Genomic DNA, 24,160 nt, shown 5'->3' with positions numbered 1-24,160 from the left:
AATGTTATGAACGTATCGACATGTTGCAACAGCCGATACCGGGGTACAGCTAAAGCCAACTGCCAGTAGTCCCTCCGCTACAATCCATCCCATACCAAAGTGATCGAGCACTCAACACCATTTCCTCGCGCAAAGCCAGCTAGTCACGACTCAATGTCACTGCAGGTCGTAAACGACGCGTCGGCGCAGCATGCCTAACCATAGCTGTGCCCCGGACAGGGTTCAAGCATCGAGCCGGATTACCAGGCTTAATCCAATGAGAACGGCAGTACCTGTTGCAGACATGCCGACTGAAGAAGTTGACGATGCCAGCTTGCCCAAGATCAGTCACCCCATAGTCTCGATCCCGAGTGAGGATGGCAGGATCAGTGATGTCAGCCTCGTGCTGATAAACGCCACCCTGGAGATCGCACAGAACGCAATCTCCCCCCGATATATGGTAGCTGAAATGACTTAGAGCCTGCATGATTTTCCCCCAATCGGTGGAAGCGTCATTCCATCCAGAGTTGCTGTTGAATTTCTGGTAGTTCTGGGTAAAGGGCTCGCATAAAACTTTCTGTCCCGCCCAGCGAGAAGGGCTACTGTCTGTAAAAGACCATACCGTAGGACATTCACCTTGATGACCTTGCTAACAAAGTTACGCCGGTTGAATCTTTCGACAATTTCCAATGCCAAATCGACAGCTTTGATGTCGTAAGTGAAAAAGGCATTCGCAAAGACCGCGCCAGACTTGAACCACTTGATAACGCATAGTTCGCCCTGACGAGGACCCGAGTTATACACTCCCTTGGCTACCCAGCGGAAAGCACCTTGAGCCCAGGGCCTGTCGAGATCATCGACTGAGACGGTTCCAGAGTACGATCCATTGTATCTGGCGCTACCAGAGCGTCGAATCCGATTCAATGCGTTGTGGGATACCTGTCCATCGACACAGGTAGTACATTTCGATACGCCGGGCCCCTTGCGCCATTCACTGGGCGAATACGAATCGTGACAGCGGCTGCGGTTACAACCAGCGCAGACGCGAGGCATTTCAACTAGAAAAGGTGAAGAGCAAAAGGCTCCCTGGTACCTACTTTAGAGCTGAGAGAACTACTCTGAAAGCTGTGAGAATCTATTGGTCTACCCGGACGTAGACGTTGAGGTTGGTTGGGTATCTTGTGGTGTCTTTTCGAAACGATGCCTTCCCTATCAACTCCTGGATGCCACTTTGCACATATATATACACCTTCGATAGTTATACTCGTTGGCTTATATGGCTTACATTGTCTGCTTGAACAAAGTATTCGATGCAGGTGACACCAAATATCTGCGATGCATCATATCATCGCACCATAGACTTGACCACAGCACATCAATGCCCATTCACACTAATAGCCCTTCTGAATCACTGCATGTGCTCAACCCAAATTTATTCAAAATCGAGTGGCTGCAAAGTAAAAGATGCCAAGCGAACACTCAACTCACAGCACCCTAGTAAAAACAATAGTGCTATATAAATATCGATCAACGGACCCCTCCAAATCCTATCTATCGGAACTCTTGCTCACATACCCTCGACGTATACGATGACGTATGTCCCTCGCGGCCTTCCAAGGCAACTATGATGTGTGAATCAAACCTGCAACTGAGCTTGAATTAAGCTTGAACTAAGCTTGAACCGAGCTTCATGCGAACAATGTCGTAGAACATGTCGTGTCTCACTCATTATTCGTCGACGACATCACACACGCTAACAACTCGTTGAGGCATTTTATATACTAGTCAGATATTTGTTTCATGGTAAAGTGGGTTATGCATTGTTGCTGGTATTTACATCGTCTTTCAATCATAATATGTACAAAAGAACACACACAAAGAAAATGTGGAAACTCCGATACCCAAAACCTGAATTGGATAGATGCAGGTCCATAACCGTGTACCGTATAAATGGTAAAGCGCCGCCAAAAATGTCCATCAAAATATACCCTATACAGCTATACACGCATATGTATGTGCTATGAGACCCTCTGACTCCTCGAGTGGTGAAACAACTTGTGTGTAAACCGCCGTATTCGAACACGGCAAGTTGGTGTTTCCTCTTCCGAAACCTCGAGATCGCCAAGCTTCTCCACAGCTTCTCTCTCTGCGAAAGTGGTTGCTGCCGATGCAGCGACCGCCTCACGCCTCCTTCTCATGAATTCGCTCCCTGAAGATACCGCCCGCTGAATCCTACCAGTGGTAGGTGTTTGACCAGTAGCGGAGATATCCTGAGACGGCATGCCCTCAGTGGCCGACGAAACCTGAGAATCTATGCCCCTCGGAATGTCGATGGAGGGGGATAGACAACGCCCGGAGCTTACGCGCTGAGACACAACTCGCGGAATTTTTGGTGTTGCCGACGCAGGCCAACCTCTTTGTCGAAGACTGACCCAAGTTGCTGTAGCTAGCATCAGAGTCTTGGTGTACTCTGTAACTTCTAGCGTCGTGCGCTCATCCGTAATGCTCGTTGTGTCTTCTTCTGAGATACCGCTCATGTCGGATCCAAAACCTCGTGTCGGGGGGTAAATGCCGCTTGATGTTGACATTGTATTATATGTATCAAAAACTTCCAAAGATGTAGAGTTGAGTATACCCTGGATAGGATGTCTGCGAGTCGAGGGGTCTATGATGCTAAAAGTCCATCTACTGTCTGGGGCCGTAGGGGTGGTTGGCGATGAGGGCGCTGTGTTGGCAGTATTGGCAGATCCCCAACTCGCTCTGGGTGACATCAAGGATCTCTTGACCCACCGAGCCTTGACATTTTCTCCCTGTTCGTTGACGTGATTGAACTCGTAAGATCCATTTGCCATGCGGCTAGAGGTCCAAGTCGAACCGTCCTGGAACACTATTTCCACGGTGTCGTCATCAGACGTCGTGCTCACGACGGCGAGAACATCCTGATGGTCCAAGTTCTTACTGTTGCTGTTGTTATCTGTGTTATCGTGATGGTGGTGAAGATGGGGATGATGATGATGGCTGTGTGGAACACCATAGTCCTCGCTCCGGACAAGGAGAAGATCGTTCTGTCCGAGATGAGGCTTCGCATAGAACATTCGCGGGTACAATTTGGCCAAAGCGGGGATAATCAGAGTTCCTGCAATGAGACTCGATGGAACAACGTCAAACGCTGGAATTGCACGCTTCTCTCCCAGCTCCTGAAGCTGCAGCAGTACACGAGGCCGAATATGAAAAAAGGCCCGCTGTTTGGTACGCAGCTGAGGTGCCGGGAACGCCAGAGCATATTTTGCCGATTTCCGTGGTCCGCGCTTCCGTTTCTTGAGGCGGATGGAAGCATCCGTCTGGTCGCTCACCTCGGAACCAACGAGCGACTCTTCATCCTCGCTAGGAGCGTTGGAGTGAACAACTACATCGGAGTCTGGCTCGCGAAATCTAACAGTGTGTCCAATATCAGATGTGGTCCGGCGTCGAGCCGCAAGTGCAGAACGAGGGTTGTGGGCAGGCTCGACGGAAACGGGACGAGCTGGCAGACTATCGGCGGCGTCGGGAGCAGGCGTTGTGTGGCGAGATATCGGTTCGACATCAGACAATGGTCGCAAAGCAGATAGAAAGGCAAAGCGTCTCGCTGGAGGTTGTTCTGTTGGCGGCGTGGAAAATTCGTGGCCATGAAGGCTCGCACCTGAGTGGACGATCATGCTGGGTATTTGTGCGGTGGTGTGTAAGTGAGGCAGATCGATTTACATAAGGCTGCCCTGGAACCGGAAACGAAGGGACGAACCAGGGCAGTTCTAGTGTCCTATAAGTTCATACGAGTCGAGGAAAGGAGGAGTTTAAGAAAGCCGCAGCGGTTATTGCTCGTATTTGACAAAATGGATAAAGGGAAATGGTGTCTATGTGGTTGGTTCGTATTCGTCGTCGGATAGAATGAGATGAGATGAAAATTGCAGACTGAACGCCGTTCAGTAAAAGAAGAGCGAAGGAAAAAAAATATCGTCGGGTAAAAGAGATTTGCGTTTGTAGGCTTTGTAAAGGTATCCGTTGTTTTAACCTTGGCAGTAAAGAGGCGTGGAGTGATCAAGTTTTCAACTTTGGTTGCCCAGAGAGACTTGAATGGCGATGAGAGAGTTAAGCGGCCGGCGCATATAGTGTGAAGCTTGAGAGGCGGCTGTAGAGCAGTGGAATTGCACCTTGTACTCCAGGCACCGGCGTTTATTGCAAGGGAGAGAAAAAAGAGGGATATAAAGTAAACAAAGGAAAGGAAGAAAGGAACAACGCAAATGGCTCGCTGTGTCTGCAGTGGTGGTCTGTCGTGAGAGAACAGGATTCAACAGCAGCGAAGCTTGCAGATTATGTTACCGGTACATGAGTCGGCACGCGACCAGGCCTTATTTAGTGGGACGACAGGGGCAGTCGGTGTACCCGGTACGGGATGGTCGATGGTGAGAAGGAAAAGCAGAAAAGCCCGCGTCCGAAACAGCGCGGAGTTTGAAGTTTGCGCGGCGGCCCGGATGCTCTGGGCGGGTTCTGGCCTGTGTTGTAGGTTTTCTCTTTTCGTTTTGTTTCCCTTTCCTTTTCGTCTGGTGTTACCCCAGAGAGCAGCACATTCCCCCAAACGAAAAGCCACCAGAACGTGTGCGAGGACAGCCAAGAGAAGGGGATCTCGAGGGATTATGAGCAAGTGAGACCTGAAACTCAGGACCAGAAGTTGTCGGGCTGTGTTCAGCTCGAAAGAGATATGGAGGTCGGGGCCTTGGCAGGTCTTGTAGCGCAGAGTTGTGAAATTGTATCCGTCCTAGTGTCAGCATGTATTCGTAAACGTGCCCGAGCACCAACTCGTTCTGGTAAGCTGCCTGTAATGTCTGTAAGCCAGTGGCAATCAGGCTGGTACCTCGAAACAGCGTTTTGCGCCCATCAGAGCTATGAGGCTAGTGCAATGTCCACGTTTGGATTTTCTCTTCTGGGCGTGCCTATGGAGCACGGAATGTTGCCACTTGGTCGGCAGACTTGGCTGGTCCATGGAGTTGCCGGAAGAGCCGCTGGCACCTTGGCGTAGCGCCCAAGTACGGCTGGAGTACCCTGGGCTGATGCGTCACCAGAGGTTTGAGCACTGTACGGGTGCAGTAGGCAGGGAGAACTGCAGTCCTGAGTCCTACATGTAGGGATAGTGAGACGGCGTTGGAGGATGAGGTCAGTGTGGCCGATGCCTCTTACTGCTTAGAAAACTGTCGCTGTTGACCTCTCCCGGGCGGCAGGTACCTCTCGGCTACTTGGATGGTACTTTGTTCCAGCTGCCGCCGCCAAGTCTAGCGATGGCATCGGGCTGCTCTAAGCTGCTTATCCGCTATATTCACACAAGTGATTGGAAATAATGGACACGAGGCCTGTGCTGGCTAAAGAAAGGGGAACCCAAGCCCAGTCGAGTAAGAAAGGAGCTGTGCTCAGAGGATGGCATCTGCTTACAGTGAGTGGTACAGACTCACAGGCCGAATAGCTGCAGATGCAGGTAACGGGTACTGCAGGTGGCACGCCGATGGAGCCAGAGACGCCCAGCTATCCAGTAACTAACCCTAAAGCCAAGCCTGGGTCCATGTACAGAGTACTAGACGCCAATGCTGGTTAGCCATCAATTGGTAGAAGGCACTGAGCAGCTGCATCCCGTCTGCTGTCCTACATACATCAGTCACGCCAGGCTTCGGACTCGCATTCATCCGCTAGTTTGATCCTCATGATTCCTCCTTTTCCTTGAATGTTCCTCCTATCTCCTTCTCCCTCTCCCTTTTTCCCTCCCTATATCTCCCATTCATCAACAACAACAACAACAAAAGATATACAGAGGGCTGCCACCAGACTGCCGGCGTATTCGGACTCGCCAGGCGCCACGACAGGTCAATAGCGGGCCGCCCAGCAAAATAGCGCGTGCACAGCGACGAATGGAGAATTTGTCTTGTCTCTTTTTCCTTCTGACAGGGGGCAGCCCGCGTTTCCGAGGACCGAGATCCCTGCCAAACAGCCTCACTATCCAATGGCCGGCCACCCACTTACGTCGTCTGCCTGCCGAAGGGTGGGAGAAATGGGGGGGAGCACATGCGCAGTGGCAGATCCAAGCGTGGCATTGCTGGAGGTGCAAGTACAGTAACGGCGCGCGAGTATATTAACATCCATGCCTTGCTTGGGGGAAAAGGATGAGGAGGAGGAGACTCTGCATGCATGATGCATTAGAAGCATGCGCTGCCGTTGGTCCAGCAATGCAGCGAAGCGAAGCGAAGTGACCTTCCGAGTGGAAAGAATAGGAACACCACATCTCACAATCAACCACAATCAAGCTATAGTGTCTAACCGGCGGCATTTCTTTCCACTCGAAGCCTCCGTCTCCGTGGAGTTTGCTTCACTTTTCTGCTCCCTATTCTTGCACGCACGGTGCTACAAAATACGTATTTCGCTCCATCTCTTGTCTCGTTCCGAGGTCATCGTGATATTAAGCTCCCGCACCAGCATCCGCCAGTCCCACCACATCAGGTCCTCCGCTTAGTCAAAAGCAATAGAACTGCTAGTTCCTAGTTCGGTGTAACTTACTCCAGGCACTACGAGTAGCCGACGATGGAGTCGAGAATCCAAAGCCGGCCTTTGTCGGGCCACATCTCACCGACTGTTTGCGGCTGAATAGCATCCGTTCGTTATAAGTGGCTGACCTAACCTTGCTCGCCTTGCATGATATAGCATGCTGTCCAGTAACAGCAACAGCCGATAATCAAGGGAATATGTGACGATGGATGTCCGAGTGCATTACCTAGCACCAGCACATCACACCGCACATGCATGCATGAGCTCCTTTCAAGACGTCCCGCGTCTAGAATTAGTATATCGCCAGAGCCATGTGATACCCAAACGAAAAACCAGCTTCTAATTCCACTCCGAATCAAGAGAAAAGATTCTATCTGTCACAAACCTTAAAACGACTAGCACTGCCGACGAAGGGCTCCGCTCTCTGTAAGAAATTTCTCTTGAGCCGCCCGAGGCCCTAGACTGGGTCGCAAAAGCTGGGATAACCGGGGACAATCGAGAATGAATCCCTCGGCCGGGACCGACTCCGTGGGTCCGATCTTCCGGGTCATCTTTTTTCTTTCTCGACAAAGTCGTCTCGCTCCACCGCGCACGAAAAGAGCCCCATGAGGCTTAGGCTCGGCCTTGGCAGTTTCCCGATACTCCAGACTGCCTGTTGCGCGGGAACAGAGAAAAAAAAGAAAAAACTATATCGCGATCATTACCAAGCAGCCAGACCTATTTTCTTTTCCCCTGGAATCATTTACTCCACAGTAGACCACAGAGTAAAGAGGCAGCAGAGCGCTTACCAAGCTATACCAAGCTAGAAGCAGCATCAGCAAGGAATCGCTCCCTTTTTTCTCAAAATGAAAAGGATTTTAGAGTGAACGACAATGAGGGAGCTTACGATCAGGCCCAATGATATCACAGCGCCCTCTGGAATCAGCCCTAGAGAAGCCTGACAGGCGCCTATCGTTGCTCTCGTTCTCGCTGAAGTCGTAGGATCCATGCCAGGAGCCGTTCCCAGCGTGCCACGGCTCCTAGCTCCAACGCCACGCTTCCTTAACCTGCGCCGTGGCTGAGATGCCTCTCGATGACAGGCCAGGCCTACTGATAGCACTGATTGACCTAGCAGCGAGCCTGAATGAGAGCACGCCTCGTTGATGTTGATCCGATGGGGCGGCTGGGCGGACATGTAAGCAGCGCGCGGGCCCTGTGCTATATAAGGCAAAGAAAAGGCACCATGACAAGGCCTGACTGCGGAGGATGACGACTGCTCAGAAATTAACCTTTTTTGAGCTTACTGGCACGTTCTTTAGACCAAATGTTTACTTGATCAAGCGGCACACGAATTATGGCTAACTGCCCCATCGGCATGCTTTTGCCTTGCTGTTGCGGCTGTACGCTTCCACATCTCTCAATGTCACGGTCCCGGCTCTCTGGGTGAGGGAAGCTTATCTGCACTAGCAGCAGCATCTAGCAAAACGGGTCGTAGGGATGCAAAAAGCAGATAGATTACTAGCAACATCCGTACATGCAAGATGCCGAGGTTTTAATACCGATGCTGGACATCTCACGATGAGCTGAAGAGGGGCGTTTATTGCTGCCCCATAGGGCTATTGGATCCCGTATGGAGTATATGCGGATTAGTTATCAAAAAGAGACCGAGCGCTCATCTGACAAAAAGCGATGGACAGTTATACATCAAGTGGATGTTGCTTCACTTTCTAAGCGAGATGTATCAGTAACAAGAGTATCTAGACTGATCCGCGTGATTTGCCAAAATCTGCCTCTTTCGCTGAAGGATCTAGTGAGTTTCGTTAGCCATCTTGATAGTCGCCAATTGAAGCTCGAGACACGGAGTCAGCTTGCATATCATTCTCCATACTCTGCAAGCTGTAGCTGAATCCATCGAAATCATGTTTCGTGACTCCAAAGATGCCACGCCCGAGGATCCATTCTCTTAGTATTGGCTTTCATTGGTCTTATACCTGTTTTATAGACTGTGGCTGACAATGTAGATTTCACAAACATTGCCATTTACAGATAGTGTAAATCGCACTAAAAAAAAACGACAATCCTCATGATACATGCCGTATCTGCAACGCTTCGGGAAAGGGGCAATGACCCAATTAGTGCCGCGGGATGGCACATGATGAAACTTAAAAAAAGCAAACAAACAGCCTAGTTTCGCATTCTTGCAGAGTTTTGCGAATAAGCCAACACACAGCGCTTTGTACGAAGCAGACAATAGAAGTCTCGGATAGATTCTGTCTCGCTTTGCTTTGGCGAATGCGAATACGAATCAAACTGAGACATGCAGATTGGTGATGGAGGAATGCGAATTGAGAGGGGTGCATCCTTTTCTAAGAAGCTTTACGAGGAGAAGTTGATGAGGTGATAAACTTTGTAAATGCTGCTTAATCTATTCTGCCGGTTGTATGTTGAACCAAGTTACGTATTGGTGGCACGATGGACATTCTGTGGTAAAATCTGGAGTTGGCGAATGCTTGAAGCAGCAGCTCTCCACTGCCTAATACGGAAATCTATGGACCCCTCTTTAACTTATCGATAAGAATTTACATCACTCGTTAATGAAGTTGAAGTTGAAGCTATGCAAACTGCGACGTCAGCAATCAAAGCTTCATCATCAGCTCACTTCTTGAGAAAACTCTCTCTAATACAATCAATGGCCATATAGACGTCCTTTAATCTTACCCATGTCGCGCTCGACATTCGTTGCGGCCCGCAACTCGCGGCATCGCACCGCAGCTCTCGCTTTATATCGTGCGCTCCTACGAACTGCGAGCAAGGTTCCTGTACCGCTAGAAATTGCATCGCAGAAGGCATCAAAAGAGCTCAAGGCGAATCCGGTCGTGAGGATTGTGAGGAAGCGGTTTGCGAAGAATAAGCCGTACACGAGCTTTAGGCTTATATATGCAGCCATGACCGCGGGCTACAAGGTGGGCAGAAGAAGCCTTTTCCTCCCATCTTGCAATCGCTTTGAGACATACATTGTTATGGTAATGACGTGCTAATAAAGTACATAGTTCCTCAACCTTCTTACAAATGCGCAAACTCCCAACTCTCCAGAACACAGCCAAGTCATACACCACCTGCAATCCGTGCGCCAAACCGCCGCCGCATCCCGCGCAATCCCTCAGCCTCCACGAAAACCCGATCCCATCCTCCCACCCGAGCCTCTCATCATCAACGTCGCAAAGGCCGACGAACCCCCGCAATACACATCCAACATCCTCCCCCGGCCAAGGGACTCGCTCAAGGGACCAGGACCCCGAAAAGTCCCCTCCGTGAGCGCCACTGCAGACGGCCAGCCGTTTGTGCGACTCCGGAAACCCCAGCCGCATGCCATGTCCAAGATGATAGGCCGAAAGACCAACATTTTCAACGACCGCATCATGAATATTCTAGATGTAGACGAGTGGACTGCCTCGCAGGCGGCTTTGGAAGATGAGTGGGATCGCATGATGGACAAGCTGTTGGCAAAGGAGAACCCTAAGAAGATGGAAAATCAAGCATTTTCAAGGCGGACATATGACCAAGATTATTTCCCCATGGGGGAGACATTTGGCTGGAGCGTGCAGCTGTCCCGGCTGTGGTGGGAATGGAAGGTCGAGAGAACGTGGGAGGATTGGACTGCCAGGGGAGAAGCCCTCCACGAGCTCGTCGAACAAGAAAGATCTTTGGCTGAGAAGGAACGAGGAAGAAGTGAAAATGATCTGTTAAAGAAGGATAACCGCCGAGCTACGGCACGATTACGGCGAGACGCTCAGGAATTCGAGGACGCGCCACCCAATGTCGTCGTTAGCGATACTACAGGGCTACCCCTATTAGAAGCTCTACGGAGTAATTTACCCGAGAGCACAAAGTCGGCGCAAGACGAGGCACCGCACGATCCATTCTTGTCACCGGCCTGGGCTACGTTGGTGAAGACAGAGCAGGGGAGAATGTTGATGTGGGCAAGAAGGCATGTTGTTAGATCAGAAAGGTGATTGAAAGCTGCGGCTGTTTTATTTGATGGAGGAATCGGTTACTTGGAATAAATAATGAGATATGACTGTACAATATATATATACTACATACCGCTTGCGGGAGATGGATGGGCGTTTTGGATGGGCACAAATAGAACAATATTGTAGATTTCTCCTTGTTTCTTCTGTACATACATGCTATTTATTCATAAATGGGTATTGTAGGTGCTATATAATGAACGCTTTTGCCTCATTCGAAGTAACGTTGAACTGCCGCTATGCAAATCTCTCCTGCCTTTTCAAACATGAACCAAAAACACATCAGCGCTTCTCAATGTCTAGATGTACATATCTATATATACATACGCTCAGAAGATGTTTGATCGCTTTGCCAAGAATATGCTTTTTCCAAATTTTTACAAACATTTCTCAACGATGATATCCTTGTTCCTTTCCTTTCCTCCTCTTTTGTCGTTTACTTCCATCTTCACTGCTTTCTTCGATTTAGCTGCTTTAGCTCCTTCTTCGCCACCTCGGCCCAGCTCTTCATCGGCTGCAGCGAGGGGATCCTTCTCTGTGGCTTCGTAGTGGCATTCGGATCGACGCCGCCGTCGCCATCATCATCATCATCGTCGTCATAGTCAGCAAAAGACCTTTGCGTCATGGGTGATGATATAGTCGAGGGAGAAATCGACAAGCCTGGACTCGGAGGTGGCGGAGGTGTAGAAGGTCTTCTTCGATCTCGGTCCCTTCCAGTAGGGAGAGCGCCCCAGTCGATAACTGGTCCATCGCCGGCTGTCGATACTCTACTCACGATTGGACTGTTTTGAGCTGGCGTGGGCACAGTCTCTATGCTTTTCCTGGAAAAAATGGACGATGCCATGCTGCTGTCCGTCATGCTTTGTTCTTGGTTGAGGTTGGGAGTGCCGGATCTGCTGCTAGGAGTCACGGGAAGGGGCAATTTGGAGCCTGAGCCGCGAGATCGTAGCGTGTATCCTGATAGACTCGTGGTGCTTGAAGTTCTGTTTGCTAGACCGGGAGATGGCTGCTGAGAAGCCTTGACCGTCGAGCTGTTACTGAAGCGTGATAGTGATTCTGACGAACGGGATGGTGGTGTGGGCATTTGGAAATTGACTGATGAGTTCCGAGGTGATGAGGATGACTGGTACAAGGGCCTAAGTGGCGGTCGCTGTGGGATGGATGACGGTGGCGAACGAGTTTTGGACTGGCCGCGGCCTGCACCGATTGGAGTTGGTGATCGAGACGAACGCTGCTGTTTTATTCCTAGGCCGCTCTGGCGGTGCTGATGTTGATGATGCTCGCGCTCATGGTGTTTCCTGCGTCCTCCTTGAGCTTGCTCCAGCGCGCGACACTTTTCCTCAGCAGCCTTTAGTAACGCCTGAAGCTTTGTAACATCATGTTCGTGCGCTTTCCGTGCATTCTCTAGTCGTTTCTCATACGTCTCGTCTCTTCCATGTAGTTCCGCAATCTTCTTCTTCAAGTCGTCATTCTCTGCCTTGAGACTCAACAGGCTGACAAATTTCTTATCCCACCTGCCTTCAACCCATGGCAAGGGCCGTTTACAACAGCCGCCGTGATATATTTGCTGGATACCTCCTATCATGGACAGCTTTTCGTCGACTTTGTCGGCTGGTAGTCGAGCACGGGGCGAGGGAGTAATCATTTTTGCAATGAGGCTCACGAGCGGCCGCGGTCTTACTGTTTCTTGGCCTTCGTATGTGAACATGAACTGAGGCGTTACCAAGGCGTGGGAAGTGAGTGTCTCGAGAAGGCGCTTGAGCTTCGCTTCTCGGGTTGCGAGCTTCTCGCCGCGGGAGAGGTCGATATCGTAGTTGAGGGCGTCGTCAAACTCGGAGAGCCTCACATTGTATAAAACTGTTGCGATGTTGAGGTAGACCAATCCTAGGGAGTATATGTCGGAGAGCTGCATGCTGGCGCCATTCTCGCTGTAGAGCTCGGGCGCTCGCCACTTTTCTGTGCCAGGGTTGCCGTCGATGGTGGTCTGATCCTGTCCACTGACGTCCTTGGATATGCCAAAGTCGGCCAAATACACTCGGTCGGCCTTTAGCAGGATGTTCGACGGCTTAATGTCCAGATGCCGAACGCCGTTGCGGTGGCAATACGCCATTGCGCGAGCCACACAGCCAACCACGCCGCGAAGGAACTCAAACGGGCACTTTGCCGGCGAGTCCATGATCTGGTCTTCGGTGGAAGGCTCAATTGCGCTCAAATCGTTAAGGCCCAGCGCATCGAGCCTCGCCATGATGTCCTCGCGATCGCCCTTGCCCGTCCGTATCGCATCCAGATTGTCGAGCAGAGTGTCGAGGTCGCAGACGGCGGCGGGCCAGATGAGCAGACACAGCTCGTGGGGCCGCGGCATGTACGCAGCGACAAGCTTGACGACATGGCGATGGTCCAGCTTGCTCATCGTCAGCCCTTCCTGGCGCAGATCGTCAATCGTCAGGCCGCGGCGCCGCATGATGCGCTTGCGGGCGAGGCAGACGGAGCCATGGGATACTTTGTCGACACGGCCAAAGGCGCCGCCGCCGAGGTAGTCGAGCGGTGTTAGTCGGGAGTCGAATCGCTTGGCCTCGGCGCCGTTGAATGTCGGCTTATGACTGCGTTTTGCCTGGTTAGCCTCAATTGTGCGATGCTGCTATCAAGCAACTGGGATTCCCTTCCGACGGCTCCTTCAATGACTCACACGCTTGGCCACTGCTCGTCACTGTCCCATGCGGCGATGGCTTCCCGCTCCAGCATCTCCTGCTCGTCCCATGATTGAGATTGGCCGTGGGAGACCAGGCGTCTGTGGCCCACGGTGATCCAGCCGATGCCCCGATCGCCCATGCTGGGACGGGCACATATGATGTCCTGGCAGTAACGGGCGAGACAATGAGGCGTTCTCACGTCTTGTTCACCGTCTTGTCAGCTTGTCGTTTAGAAGCTGAGAAATTGGGTTTATCAAAGGTCGCCTTAGTGCGATGCGACGGCTGAGCCACGGCTGCGCCACCGTCCCCGGCAGCCCAGATTATGGGGACCTTGTGTGGGGAGACTGCAGGGATTAGAGCCGCACAAAACGCTTGACAAGCTGCGTTCCCTGTACGCTTAGTAACATTGGATTCCCGAGAGACAAACCCAAGTTTTGGATACTCTCAGTCTTATCCATATCATAGGTGATGCCTGTCAACTGTTCGATGAAACGACAGACAACATGTTTGTGTACATGTAGTTAAATCTAGAAACACAGTTTCTCTAGTAGTCGCCAGTACACTATCTTTACTCTTCGCTTAATTTCTATCAATATGCTATGAGCCGGCGCTCCACAGACCTTGATCGTGCACCTTGAAAGCTATTCTAGATTGGATATTATTGTCACTTGATAATTCCACAGTGTCAGACCAAAAAGCACACAAAATACCGCTCAGCATCGATTCAAACAATGCCGCACCACCGCTGCGCTGATTACCTACTCTTTGTAAAATATTGCGTTATCGACCTCGTTATCAGGTATTACGGAGAGAGAGGAGCTTATAAGCTGACGAAAGGCAACACCATCTTGATATGTGTGCGGCCAAGTTGTGTTGGGCCATCAGATGTTGTAATTGAAAGGCGTATATACCTGCTCGTAAAGCAATGGAATACCTCCTCTCTTCTTATATACGTCTTGCAAGTCGTTCAATTCTCCAACTATGCGAATTATGAGCTATATTTAACTAGCTATAATCTTACACATTGAGAAACTCATATCTAGCTTCAATTTGGTGCCGGCAGAGAAAGCAGTAAGAGTATGAAAATCTTCAAAGGCATTTGACCTTTTGTAGTAATTAAAAATGTCACCTAAATACGGCTAGTATCAATCAACCTGTGGGCCCTCGACGACCCCTTCACCATTTCTTCAGGGTGGTCGCATTGCAACAACAGATTGATGCATGATGCCATCGCCAACAAACAAGGTATCCTTTCCAACTCCCCCCTAAAAAAAGATAACGCCCAGCAATGTGATTATGTTTAAACTCCATCCCCTAATCCACTAATAGTCACCAGCCCAGGACATTGAACCAGCTCTTTCGCGGGTCCTCCTTGGCGCCTTCGTACACCTTTTTGCGGGCGGCTTCGCTCTGGGGATTCTTGTACTGGGCGAAGAAGCGGTCTTGCGTTGCGGCATGTGTCTTGAGCTGCCAGCGGATGTTCATCGCGACGGCGGACACTGAAAGCAAGTGGTGTTAGCGGACTGTATACATGTCTGGTAGCAATGTCGCGCGGAGGTTTAGCTGATGACTTACCAATGCCAACGGTCATGACGACGGGCACAACCCTAGCGACGACTGGGTTCATGGGGGGCATTTTAGCTGGTTGAGTGACCATTTTTGCGGTTTTGTTGTGTGTGTGTGTGGATGTTGATGTTGATGTTGATGTTGATGTTGATGTTGATGTTGATAAGTGGTGTAAGTGTCGGGATGAATGATGGTCTGGAGACTTGAAGCCGAGCTGTAGATTGAAACACTAAAGACTGGACAAGATGCTGCTTTTGTACGATGCTGTTGATGATGCGCACTGGAATGCATCTGACATTCTATTGAAAAGCATTTATAAAATTCGTTTTGCCTGCTTCTCCCGACCGTGGCGTCTTCTTTTCGTCGAGTTGTGTGCTGATTGTTCGAGAGTGGTGCGGGTTAGTCGGCAGTGGTGTGATTTGGCGGCGTAGTCTGCTCACTCTCACCACCCAAAAAGGGCACCCCCTAAGCTGTCAAATTTGATCTTGCGCAGCCCAGGGCCCATGCTATGCTCGTAAAGGAAAAAGGTCTGACCTTATTAGGCCATTTTATCTCTCTGCACGACGCTCCATTGGCCCGTTCTGTGAAGAAGCCTGGGAACAACGCGCAAGGATTGGGGCAGATCGTAATCTTGTGCGCTGTATCTGCCCAGCCAGTCGAACCATTTCTGCCCGGAATGTAGCGAGCTGGTGCGTAAGCATGGATGGGCAATGACGATGGCTGATATGCAGTATGTCATTATAATTGGATTCCAGCCATCATCAGGTGTTAACAGCTGGTCTTTTCTTTTATTGAAAGTGCCTTATCTCGGTGAGCGCAAGAAGTTTGATTGACAGGGTACATGTGGTAAACCCCGAGTCGATGATGGCTAGAACCAGCTGACCAAAGTTCCGATTTATCGTCTCATCCGTCGATTTAGCGATGCGACTCACTGGACTCATGAGATAAGTCTAATAAGCCACTTGGGCCAATTGGATATAGTATACCCAGTAATTTTTGCAAAAGGGTCGAGAGGTAATGTACCTAGCAGTAAGAGCTGACCCAAGCCCATCGCTGCCATCTCTATACATATCCTAAGGCAAACAAGGAAAATGCTACGTTGTCGTAGTGAGCCTTCTCAATGAGTGGCACCTAATTACGCTAGATTTACAGAGAAGCTCACACAATTCTCACTTGGTCACTCCTCTCTCTTTCTAACTATTTGAAAATTGGGAAAGAAACTGTCCCGAAGGAGTCAGATGTCATAGGCAGCGCTGCAGGCATTTTGAATGAGTCAAGGGTAGGCGAAAGTACGTGTATCCACCCACTTTCAAGCATACAATGGAACCACCATAGATGACAGGATAATCGAAGCTGAATACATTCCGTACTATAAACGAGAACTCCATGCATTTAAAATGCTTATGAAGCTGCAAAATCTCTTTTCTCGGGAATGGCGGTTTTTTCGGACGTGCCGCTTAGAGCAAAGGGATTCAAAATGTATAACTACAGAGCCAGCACTAGCCTCAGGTTTGAGCACTAACTAGTAGAATTCCTTCACCCAGATACAACAGCAAGAGGATATCAAAGCAAGTAAAGACAAACATTACAAATATCGTTTAAAATTGCCTATATTGACAAGCATTTATTTACTAAAGATGGAACGTGTATTCAGTGCGGATGGGAAAAGGTTAGTCTTGGGTCACTAACATCCAGTGTTTAGTCGCGAGAGTGGCTACGGTCCACTGGCTGGAGGGCCCCGTAGAGGAGAGTGCCAGCTACACAGATGGACCGGTGTACTGCAAGAAGAGAACAGCTATTTAATGGCACATTTCACTCCTTAATTCCATCATTTTAGGGGAAGTTACTCACACTTATCGCTTTTGCGAAATCCTTCCTGACAGTGGCCGAGAGGGGTGGGCGCTGGAAGCGGGATCGGAAAAGCCCGTGACTCACTCAGATTCCAGCACATCTGCAGGCACAAGTATAACTTTGCTGCACTCACCTTCACGATTTCCACTTCTCTAGCATCTCGACCATCATTCATCATCCAAGATGTCTTCAACACAGGCCTCTGAGAAGCCCATGACCGAGAAGCAGCGGCTGAAGCTGGAGAAATTCAAGCAGAAGCAAGAGAGTCTTGCAAAACAGCCGCAACAGACATTGGACAAGAAGGCGAGGAGGCTGGCCCCTCCTACGGTCTCGGCCAAAGACTGGGTCGAGGAGACGCCTGCTGGGCATCGAAAGATTTTGAAGCCATTGGATGATGACTTTCACAAGGCCTACCTACCAAATGTCGTCGAGTCTGCGTGGTACAGCTTCTGGGAAGATCAAGGCTTGTTCAAGCCGCAAACAGAAACGGATGAAAGTCTGAAACCAAAAGGCAAATATGTCATTGCCATGCCACCGCCCAATGTATGTACCTACTCGTGGACCTATACGTTGGTACATGCTCATCTGCTAATTCTTCGAGTACATAGGTAACGGGGAAGCTACATATCGGACACGCCCTGGCACTTTCGCTAGAAGACACGCTCGTCAGGTGGCATCGCATGCGACAATTCACGACTCTTTTTATCCCTGGATGCGACCATGCCGGTATTGCGACCCAAGCTGTTATCGAAAAGCAGCTCGCCAAGAATCCGATAAATGGCAAGTCCAAGAGGCAAGACTTTAGTCGAGAGGAATTCGTCCAGATATGCCAGGACTGGAAGGAGGACTACAGGCAGAACATCAATAATGCGGCACGCAGACTCGGAATCTCTCCAGACTGGTCTCGAGAAGCCTTCACGATGAGTCCGCAGTTGTCTAAAGCTGTCACCGAAACGTTCGTACAGCTCCACGAAGAGGGCCTTATATACCGAGCCAACAAGCTTGTGCATTGGTCGTGTCGCCTTTCCACAGCCTTGTCCAACCTGGAAGTCGACCAGAAGGAGATTGACGGGACGACGAAGCTTGACGTGCCAGGTTATGACAGAAAAGTCGAATTCGGAACACTCACGTATTTTAAATACCAGATCGAGGGCTCCGATCAAACCATAGAGGTTGCAACAACAAGGCCCGAGACGATGTTGGGCGACACTGGTATTGCCGTGCATCCTCAGGACGACCGATACAAAGAGTTTGTCGGCAAGACTGCGATACATCCGATTATTGCCGGCAGAAAACTGAAGATTGTTGCCGATGAATACGTTGACAGGGAATTCGGTACTGGTGCAGTCAAGCTTACACCCGCCCATGATTACAACGACTTTAACCTCGGCAAGAAACATGGCCTTCCTTTCATCAACATCCTCAACGAAGACGGTACTCTCAACAATAACGCTGGCCCCTATGCCGGAGAGAAAAGGTTTAATGCCAGATACCGCATAATTGAAGAGCTCAAAAGTCTTGGCCTCTACACCAAGTCGGAGCCAAACAAAATGACTGTTCCGATCTGCAGCCGCTCAGGAGATATCGTCGAGCCGCTTCTCAAACCACAATGGTGGATGAAGATGGAGTCGCTGACGAAACCTGCCATTGACGTCGTCGAAAGTGGCGAGCTGATCATTAGGCCAGATGTACAAAAGCGATCATATCTTCAGTGGATGCGAAATCTTCAGGATTGGTGCCTGTCAAGACAATTATGGTGGGGCCACCAGATACCAGCATACTTTGTCAGTATCGAAGACGAAGACGCCGGTGATGACGCCGATGAGGAGTACTGGGTCTGTGGCAGAACAGAAGGTGAAGCTCGAGAGAAAGCAGAGCAGAGGTTCCCAGGCAAGACGCTGACACTTCGACGTGATGAAGATGTCTTGGATACCTGGTTCAGCTCTGGGCTTTGGCCTTTCAGCACCCTTGGGTGGCCAGACAAGACGGAAGATCTCCAAAAGTATTTTCCCAACTCCACTTTGGAAACTGGTTGGGACATTATTCCGTTTTGGGTCAGCCGTATGATCATTTTCTCTCTGAAATTGACTGGAAAGGTGCCTTTTAACGAGGTCTACTGCCACGGTTTGATCCGTGACAGCGAAGGCCGAAAGATGTCCAAGTCGCTCGGCAATGTCGTTGACCCAATCGACATAATCGACGGCATCAGTCCCGAAGGCCTGCACCAGAAGCTGCGACAGGGCAACCTGGCCCAAAACGAGATCAAGAATGCGGAAAAGTACCAGAAAAAGGCCTTCCCGCAAGGCATTCCCGACATTGGGGCCGATGCGCTGCGGTTCTCACTCATCAATTACACGCAGTCGTCCGGCGGCGACATCAACTTTGACATCAAAACCATGCACGGCTACAGAAAGTTTTGTAACAAGATTTATCAGGCCACAAAATATGTCCTCGGAAAGCTTGGTGATGACTTTGTTCCTCGCGAAAGCTCTGCCCTCACAGGAAAGGAGAGTCTGTCTGAGAGATGGATCTTGACAAAGATGAACACTGCTGCGAAGCAGATCAACCAGGCACTCGAGGCGCGCGAATTCGCCAAATCGACCCGAATTAGTTATCAGTTCTTGTACGACGAACTGTTTGACATCTTCATTGAGAACTCCAAGTCGATAATCTCGGATGGCACACCCGAAGAAGCTCGTTCGGCCATGGACACGCTGTACACCGCACTTGAAACTGGGTTGCGACTTGTGGCCCCATTCATGCCCTTCCTGACTGAAGAGCTTTGGCAGCGTCTTCCACGCAGACCAGGCGATGATACATCTTCAATTTCGATTGCCGAGTATCCAGAGTTTGAAGACTCCCTCCATGATCCGACGTCTGAGGTAGCCTATGAGCTTGTACTGGGCTGCTCGAGAGGTTTCCGTGTCCTCTTGGCAGAATATGCTGTTAAAGAAAATGGTGTAGCTTATATCATACCTCTCAGCCAAACGGCACACGACACAGCGTCTGCTCAATTATCCGCCATCAAGTCACTCAGCAGCAAGACATCAGTGGATATCAGCATTCTGCCGGTTGGAAGCGCTAGCCCAGCTGGTTGCGCAGTCTTTCCTGTCTCTGCAGAGGCGAATGTTTATCTTGAAGTTAAGGATCGTGTACAAGATGCTGGAAAGGAGGTTGAGAAGTTCAAGGCAAAGTTGGCTGAGGCAAGAAGGGATCAAGAGAGTAATGACGCGCACAAGGCAGATTTGAGTAAGTTACAGGACATCGATGCTACTGAGGCTAGGCATTTGGTTGAGCGCCGTACACTGGATCTCGAAGCTAGGTCGCTGGCATTGGAAGAGACAGTCGCAATGTTTCAGAAGATGATGGTTTAAGGAGACCGCTTTCACCTCTACTGAGGACTGGTGTTGCTGGAATTATGTACCGCGACATTTACATCTAACAAATAATGATATTTCATTACTCTTATTTATGAATGTTTCCCACCGCACATGTACTCTTAGATCTCAGTGAAGCAAGCCCAGATCAGTCGATGTTGACGTAACAGCAGAGTCCTATATTCTCCATCCTATCTCATTGATACCGAAGAACCTCGCACGGCTTTTTAGGGAAATTGAGCCTTGTATGACATGGAAGCTTAACCGAACGGCTGCTAAATCGCGGGCCGAAAAACCCAGGGCTGTTAGGGGCTCCATACGTATAGGTGAGAATTGCGGGGCGTTGACAGGAAATTGCTTTGACTCAGTCGAACTTAAGGGAATGCTGGAAAGAAACAGCAATAGAGCAAGTCTGCACAGGTACAGTGATAGTAGCACTCAGTAATATATCGCTGCAGTTTGGTTGAGTGTTCACTTCAAACATATATGTAATTGACGAGAGACATGGTTATAGTAACAAAGAAAGGGTGGAGTATAAAATGTGAGTACATACACTTCCGATTGAGACACAATTAGGCAGAAAGAACACGATACTGTACTCGTGAATCTGATACGCAAAGACAATAACCTAATTCACGCTTTGAGAGGCCTGTGTAGCTGAGAAACATGCAGACGACATGCCGCATAAAATGACTGGATCAAACACTGAAACTGTCTCAAATACCTAGGCACCAGCTCCAAGTGAGGTATTTGATTCAATTAAACTTTAGGAAACTCTAAGGCATATGCTTTGCACAAATCAGCTCCCAGACGAGTTTACTGTTAACTTGTAATGGCTGCCTAAGAAGCATTCAATCATGTTAGACAAGGTAATGGTATTTATAGGCTCTATGATCGCGTATATAGATCTGCGAGAAAACAAGAAGGATTCATAATCGGAGCTTGCCACACGTTAAATTATCTGAGAAACATCCCATTACAAAGCATGAGTCAAGTCTCCTCCGACATGGGGGAAACTGAAGATGAGCGCGAGTCTGCTCCGCTAGTGGTGGAAGCCGAGAGCAAACAACTGGATACCTCACCTCTACTAGCTGCAATAGATGCCCTTGATTATTCGCTGCAGACAACGAATCGCCAAGATCCGACACTGATGCAGCCCATCTTACTGGCGCCGCCGACGTTACACTTGCAAAGCAACGAAACACCATCACTAAACTCAACATCTCCCATCGCCAATCATCGATCCATGTATACTAGCAAAACTGTCTTAAAGGTCAACGGCAATCTCAAACAAATGGCTGCAAGGTGGACTGAAGAAGAGTGGACCAATCGCCGTCGAATAGTTCACTTCTCAAAATCTCAGGATGGCGACATCTTGAATGTGGATTCTAAAGCTGTTCCAGTAACTGAAATTCCAGCCAATAGCATCTGCATTTCATGTATTTGGTGTGATGATTTCTCCGACTGCTATCTTACACACTTCGATGCGATGTACCTACTTGAACAGCTCTTGGAAGCACCTGGCCTCTTCTTCTATCGAGAAGAAGAACCGACTCCTCCACAATCTTGACGATTTTCATCCTCAAACGATTTCAGGGACAAAAAACCACACCTCTGGACTTTTCAAGACTGTTATGGACTTTGGCCATCCTAGACCCAGAGACATGGAAATGGATTTTAAAATGCTCCCCTGGAATTGTCTCGAGCCAATGCTCAAAACGACCATCAGAAAGTATAGTTTCATGTCGTCCGAGACAAAACACGGGAATCCTGAGCGGGAAAGGGAACTAGATGCCGACGATACCCCAGCCGCTTCTTCCGAGTTGTCGGGGTTTTGCCCTGGTAGGCCTGGGACGTTTCTAAGATGGTTGGAGGATACCTTGTTCAGTATTTTGAAGGATTTGGATGCAGATAACGATGTTCGAGAGAGGCTTTTGGGCGTTCTTCCTGATTTGCTTAGGGCTTTTGCGCTTAAAATTGGTTACAATATGCCGACCGATGCGCACCATGCCGCCGAGTATTTTGTCGAGAAGTATCGTCAAGAGGCCAATAACGCACAAGAATAAGGTCTTGATCGTTCCATTATGTGTGAGCAAGATGTGGTGAAACTTTTGTTGAAGCTTTTGTCGTCCTTCGGGACAGCATCTGAGTCACAGGAGGTAGTGGTTAAGATGGCTGAATTCTAGTTGCGGCAATCCATTGATCAGTATTTCGACTTTTGGTAGGGAAATTCAGAGCCCAAAAGCAATTAATCAGATCATGCAGAAGTAAAAGGGGCTGTGTGAAGATGGGCTCGCTAAGAGACAGTTATGGCTCACTACAACTCAAGATGCAATGATGAAGACGGCAGTTTATGAGTGATTTACAAATTTTCAACCTAATTACTCCTTGATGCACTTATGTAGCTCGAGATTACTTATTCAAAATTTGTTTTTTTCTTTCTTAAAAACTTTGATGTTGTATTAATAAACACTCTCCTCTACCCCTTTGGATTCAGCCGACGGAACTCGTCAATTCAAGGCTTAATCTTTCGAACAGCTCGAAATCATGATGTATACAATGATTAGGGCTAGACGATGATTTTCATGTCTAGTTTGCGACTGGTCTAGCTAGAGGGGGTAGGCAAAGCAGACGTGATGGGCAAGCCAGAGATGATATTCGAAACAGGGCCGAAACTAGAGTATATTACGTCCATTACTTTATTTCTATTCTACGTTACTACACGCCCGTCAGCTCAAAAAGAATGCAACCTTGGAATAAAGAGACTGTTGAAAAGGCTCTAATATCAAGGAGGAGAACGGACTTTAGGAGAATACCTTTCTGGGCATTAGTCACCTTGGCAAAGAAATTGTCTAGTTTATCATAGAGTTTCAAGATGGTAACTGTCTTGTCTGGGCGATAATGGGCTGAAAAAGTCCGATCGTCTGCTAATGCGCAACGATACGAAGATTTCGTCCGATTACAGCTTGGTACGATGTGACAGCTTCGTCCGATTCGAAAGCTTCAACCGACACAGAAGCTTCGTCTTATCCCCGCGGATCAATGACATCCGAGCATAAATAAGACGGCAACAGGTGATATGGCGGCAAAACGGGCTGGCTCTTAAAGATGCCTAATTGGTGCAGCTAAGACCGTAGTGGCTCTTACAGACAACCATCATCGTCCATCACTCTCGCAGCCCTGTGGAGCAGAGCGGCGCGGTGGAAATATGATAGGCGAGCCATTCTCACCATCCACATTGTATTCTCTCTGTACTAAATAGGAGGCGCCAAACTTGGGACAACTGCACAAGCGAGGGGAGTGCAGATACGCCACACGCCACGATGGTGTACCTAATTGCCCCAACAACTCCAATTGTCGGTTGAAAGGAGACTGCTGCAAAACTTGCTGCAGAGCTATTCACATTAATCTAACGCGTGTGCATATTCATTTACAAGTGCTATCCAAATTTGTTTATGAACTGAACTAGATCTTTGGACAAGTTTCATCGGCTTTGTATTGTGGAAATAACTCTCTTCGTTTGCTTCAATTGTCCTCTCTGTCTCTCCCAAAGCCTAGGTATTAGCATCACGCTTAAAGATGCCCCAGTTTTGGTTGACAGGGATCGGCCGCTCATAGCCGCTCATCGACACTGCCCGCACCTCATTGCTCGTTGGAGAAGTATCAACCCCCCAATTCATGGGTGCAATTAGCAGTATCGAAACACATGCCCAGACTCAGGTTTTCGTATGCATTGAATAAGCAGAAACTGACGCCCTGATACCCAAGTGGCAAGACACTCTCCTGCGTAACGATGCTATTAGGGGCTCGGCTTGAATACCTAGGTGGGAGTGCCTCTTGGCAGGGTATCGGCCGCACCCCTGCAAGAAGCATCGTCGGATCAAGCTGACCGAAACGTTTTCGGATCAAAATCGCCGGCCCTTGCCTTTTTACAAGTGCTAGTGCCTACCTTGCACTAGCATATCCAGCTGTTTCATACATTAGAAGCGGAATTCCGCTTGAACCCTGCTCACGTATGTACTATGTACACTTTTAGTAGGGCAGACTTGCTACCACGCAAAGGCCAAGCGTTTTCTGTCACCAAGACCAAAAAAAAAAAAAAAAAAAAAAAAAAAGAGAGATCCAC

The 24,160-nt window shown here is 49.3% G+C and overlaps 7 protein-coding genes across 7 annotated transcripts; 3 read left to right on the top strand and 4 right to left on the bottom strand.

Annotated features, from left to right (window-relative positions):
* Nucleotides 1-139: 139 nt before the first annotated feature.
* On the bottom strand, nucleotides 140-1,032 carry TGAM01_v203411 (hypothetical protein; the record flags this gene model as incomplete). Its single annotated transcript, XM_018801266.1, has 2 exons — nucleotides 140-585; nucleotides 642-1,032. 2 exons carry the CDS (start codon nucleotides 1,030-1,032, stop codon nucleotides 140-142), a joined length of 837 nt encoding a protein of 278 aa, XP_018665537.1.
* A 965-nt stretch (nucleotides 1,033-1,997) lies between these two features.
* Nucleotides 1,998-3,674, bottom strand: TGAM01_v203410 (hypothetical protein; the record flags this gene model as incomplete). The annotated part of the gene is made up of 1 exon (XM_018801267.1): nucleotides 1,998-3,674. One exon carries the CDS (start codon nucleotides 3,672-3,674, stop codon nucleotides 1,998-2,000), a length of 1,677 nt encoding a protein of 558 aa, XP_018665538.1.
* Nucleotides 3,675-9,239: 5,565 nt separating this feature from the next.
* Nucleotides 9,240-10,532, top strand: TGAM01_v203409 (hypothetical protein; the record flags this gene model as incomplete). Its single annotated transcript, XM_024549200.1, has 2 exons — nucleotides 9,240-9,482; nucleotides 9,570-10,532. 2 exons carry the CDS (start codon nucleotides 9,240-9,242, stop codon nucleotides 10,530-10,532), a joined length of 1,206 nt encoding a protein of 401 aa, XP_024406038.1.
* Nucleotides 10,533-10,998: 466 nt separating this feature from the next.
* Nucleotides 10,999-13,379, bottom strand: TGAM01_v203408 (serine/threonine protein kinase; the record flags this gene model as incomplete). The annotated part of the gene is made up of 2 exons (XM_018801269.1): nucleotides 10,999-13,150; nucleotides 13,237-13,379. The coding sequence occupies 2 exons, from the start codon at nucleotides 13,377-13,379 to the stop codon at nucleotides 10,999-11,001; spliced, it is 2,295 nt and encodes a 764-aa protein (XP_018665540.1).
* A 1,190-nt stretch (nucleotides 13,380-14,569) lies between these two features.
* Nucleotides 14,570-14,897, bottom strand: TGAM01_v203407 (hypothetical protein; the record flags this gene model as incomplete). Its single annotated transcript, XM_018801270.1, has 2 exons — nucleotides 14,570-14,739; nucleotides 14,816-14,897. The coding sequence occupies 2 exons, from the start codon at nucleotides 14,895-14,897 to the stop codon at nucleotides 14,570-14,572; spliced, it is 252 nt and encodes an 83-aa protein (XP_018665541.1).
* A 1,943-nt stretch (nucleotides 14,898-16,840) lies between these two features.
* On the top strand, nucleotides 16,841-20,031 carry TGAM01_v203406 (valyl-tRNA synthetase; the record flags this gene model as incomplete). The annotated part of the gene is made up of 2 exons (XM_018801271.1): nucleotides 16,841-17,200; nucleotides 17,266-20,031. The coding sequence occupies 2 exons, from the start codon at nucleotides 16,841-16,843 to the stop codon at nucleotides 20,029-20,031; spliced, it is 3,126 nt and encodes a 1,041-aa protein (XP_018665542.1).
* Nucleotides 20,032-21,040: 1,009 nt separating this feature from the next.
* On the top strand, nucleotides 21,041-22,100 carry TGAM01_v203405 (hypothetical protein; the record flags this gene model as incomplete). Its single annotated transcript, XM_018801272.2, has 2 exons — nucleotides 21,041-21,480; nucleotides 21,542-22,100. The coding sequence occupies 2 exons, from the start codon at nucleotides 21,041-21,043 to the stop codon at nucleotides 22,098-22,100; spliced, it is 999 nt and encodes a 332-aa protein (XP_018665543.2).
* Nucleotides 22,101-24,160: the final 2,060 nt, after the last annotated feature.

Source organism: Trichoderma gamsii (genome assembly GCF_001481775.2).
Source record: "Trichoderma gamsii strain T6085 chromosome Unknown Scaffold_9.2, whole genome shotgun sequence".
NCBI lineage: Eukaryota > Fungi > Ascomycota > Sordariomycetes > Hypocreales > Hypocreaceae > Trichoderma > Trichoderma gamsii.
This window is presented reverse-complemented; position numbering and strand designations above follow the sequence as displayed.